Consider the following 3,337-nt stretch of genomic DNA (forward strand, 5'->3'; position numbering starts at 1 on the left):
AATCGCAAAGGACATAATTTAAAGATTTATGAGACAAAATGTAATAGTAGTAGTATTTATTTAGAAGTATCTAGTAGTATCTAGTAGTAGTATTTATTTAGAAGTATTTAGTAGTAGTATTTACTTCAGCTTTACAAAGAGACAAAATTTAATATAAAAAAATATAGTATTATAATATTAAGAATAAATATATAATTATATATCTATACATAATAACTGCTCTTGAATCAAAGCTATTCTGTAGCATTTAAATTAAACACAGAAGCAGATATTTTAAAAATTTATATCAAATTTAAAAAAAAACTACACAAAATACAGCACAACAATTTTAATCACGGTATCGTATAAAATATCAATTGTTCTGAATTCTTGAGTCAAGTAAGTTATAATTCTCAGTTTTAAGTAAAAGTAGACATTGAACTTTCATAAAATAATGAACAATTTATCACGAGACGCGTAGAAACCGGTGATGCAATGCAATGTCTCATGCAATGTAACTCCATAAATGTAGCTTCGAACTTCGAAGCGAGAGAACGAAAGGAGTTACAATCATACTAAAAACAATAGACAAGCAGACTTAAATGGATATTCTGTCAGCCGACAACATCGTGAAAAGCGAATGTGTGATATTACTTTACTAATATTACCTTGTCTTGAAGCAACGTTCTAACTCTCTTCAGTAGCGGAAGCAAACGCTCTGACGCTGAGCGACTTGGAGCAATTCGCCATTCGCTGTTTTGTAGCACAATTTACAGCAATTGCAGCAGCCGACGCACGGAAACACAGTCGAGGGATGTCGTAATGCGCTGACGTTACCAAGGGAGGGCGGCACCGCAGATGTTCGCATGCAGCACGCCACCATACGCCACGTTGGAAGACTCGACGGGTTGTCGTATTTCGCCGGATTCTCGTTCGTTATTTTGCTCGAGTTTTGACGAATTTCCCTGTTTACGGCCGCCCGGACACAAATCAAGGTGAGAGAACGTATCATCAATCAAAACGTCTATCGTCGCTCATCCCAACGATCGCGTCTTGCTCGAACGACGGGACGCAGTTGGTTCTCCACGTAGTGTCAGTAATGTCGATTACATTTTTTGACACTATTTGTCCCACTGTGTTTCCGAGTTAATTAACTGCTCTCGTCTGGATATTCATGCTTCGGTACCATTGTGTTACTCGCGAAAGAATTTCTTTTCTAATTTATTAACGCAAAATGTATGGGACATTAAGAGCAGATTTTTCTCTTCTATCATATACAGATGAAAGTCAAAGAACTGCTGAAGACAGTAAATGTAGCATGGTCTCCACCAACTCAACATCCCATCATGTTGGCTGCTGGGACAGCGGCACAGCAGTTGGATGCCAGTTTCAGTACTTCTGCCAGTTTAGATCTGTATTCGCTGAATTTACAGCAGCCTGGATATGAAATGGAACTCCAGGCTAGTGTCCCTAGTGATCATAGGTCAGTTACTTATATAAAATTAAATTTAATCTAGCAGAGGCTGAATAATAAATTGATATTGTTGAGATATTGTCTAGATTTCACAAAATTATCTGGGGATCCTATGGAAATAATTCAGCAGGTATAATTGTTGGCGGTTGTGAAGATGGAACTATAAAAATCTATTCTGCTGCAAAGTTATTGGCTAAAGACAATAACTGCCTAATAAACAGTCCTCATAGGCACACTGGTCCTGTTAGAGCAATGGATTTTAATCCCTTTCGAGAAGAAAATCAACTAGCTACAGGTGCTACAGAAAGCGAGATTTATATTTGGGATATTAATACAAACATGCCGACAACCCTTTCTAGAAGCCAGCAGTCAGAAGATGTTCAACATATTGCTTGGAATAAACAAGGTATTTATATCAAATTATGTCAAATTATATCAAATTATATCAAATTATATCAAAGAAGTTACATGACAAATTTAATTATTTATACGAATCTGATCTATCAATAACCAATATCATTCTCATTTTATTTTACAGTACATTTAAAAGATATTCTTGCTTCTACATTTTCACAATGCTGTATTATATGGAATGTGAAAGAAAAGAAACCAATATTCAAACTGACAGATGCAAATTCCAGGGTATAATCTTTTTTTATATTGATGTAATACACTGTGATGCAACATATACATAATCTTGTTTAGAAATCATCTCACAATTGTTATGTTCCAATTAGGTTCGCTGGAAAGTTGCTCAGTGGCATCCAGATATTGGAACACAATTATGTTTGGCATCTGAAGATGATCAAACACCTATCATTGAATTATGGGATGTGAGATTTCCAACATCGCCTTTAAAAACTCTACAAGGTCATCAGCGTGGTGTTCTTTCAATCGCATGGAATCCACAGGATGCTGATTTACTCCTGAGTTGTGCTAAGGATAATAGAATTTTGTGTTGGAATCCCAATTCAAATGCATTGGTAATGTTTTGAATATGCATTTAAATAAATCAATGAAATTTTAAGTATTATCATTTTTTAATGACAGAATGGTGAGGTGATATGTGAATTAGCCCAAACAGCTCAGTGGAACTTTGATGTGTCTTGGTGCCCAAGAAATCCAGGTTTAATTGTTGGCAGTAGCTTTGATGGACATGCTGTTGTTTATTCTTTGTTAGGTGGACAACAGCAAGAAACATCTAACAAAATAGGAGATTCATTCCCAGGAATGGATCCTTTCACTCAATCTACAATACAAACAGGAACGATGGCAGTATTAACAAAAGCTCCTAAATGGTTAAAAAGACCATTTGGAGCATCATTTGGAGTAAGTTTTTAATTCTGCTTTATATCATACAATTTTTTATATTAAACAGAATATTCCTTTATAATAAAGTATAATTATTTAATATAAAAATAATATGATCTTCAGTTTGGTGGTAAATTAGTGAGGTTCGAGAATCAGTCTGCTGATCCGAATTTAGCAAACAAAAAAGCGACTAGGAAAGTTATTATATCACAAGTAAATATACAAGCCAATCTTATTCAACGTTCCAACAAATTAAAAACAACACTGGAAACTAAGCAATTCAACGAGTTTTGTAAAGAAAAGATGGATATGTCTCCAGATGAACATACCAAAAAAATCTGGAGATGTGTACGTGCTTATTTTGATGAAAATGTGATAAAAAGCATATTGGAGATATTGGGCTACAATACTGAGACAATGAATAATAAACTGAATCAGTTTGTGCCTCAAGATGACATAAACAACATTATAGAAGGTGTCTCTAATCTCAATAATGTAAGGTTTTGACTAATATTTATATATTTTTTCTAGAGATTGTTTTAACTATAATTATAAATTTTTTAAATTTGATTT

The 3,337-nt window shown here is 34.2% G+C and overlaps 1 protein-coding gene across 1 annotated transcript; it reads left to right on the plus strand.

Annotated features, from left to right (window-relative positions):
- Positions 1–886: 886 nt before the first annotated feature.
- Sec31 (COPII coat complex component secretory 31) lies at positions 887–3,259 on the plus strand (the record flags this gene model as incomplete). The annotated part of the gene is made up of 7 exons (XM_018541203.1): positions 887–974; positions 1,260–1,462; positions 1,540–1,859; positions 1,992–2,095; positions 2,191–2,436; positions 2,504–2,782; positions 2,888–3,259. Coding segments are annotated over exons 2-7 (1,524 nt in total), but the record flags the coding sequence as incomplete, so codon positions are not given.
- Positions 3,260–3,337: the final 78 nt, after the last annotated feature.

Source organism: Cyphomyrmex costatus, unplaced genomic scaffold (genome assembly GCF_001594065.2).
Source record: "Cyphomyrmex costatus isolate MS0001 unplaced genomic scaffold, Ccosl1.0 scaffold28, whole genome shotgun sequence".
Lineage (NCBI taxonomy): Eukaryota > Metazoa > Arthropoda > Insecta > Hymenoptera > Formicidae > Cyphomyrmex > Cyphomyrmex costatus.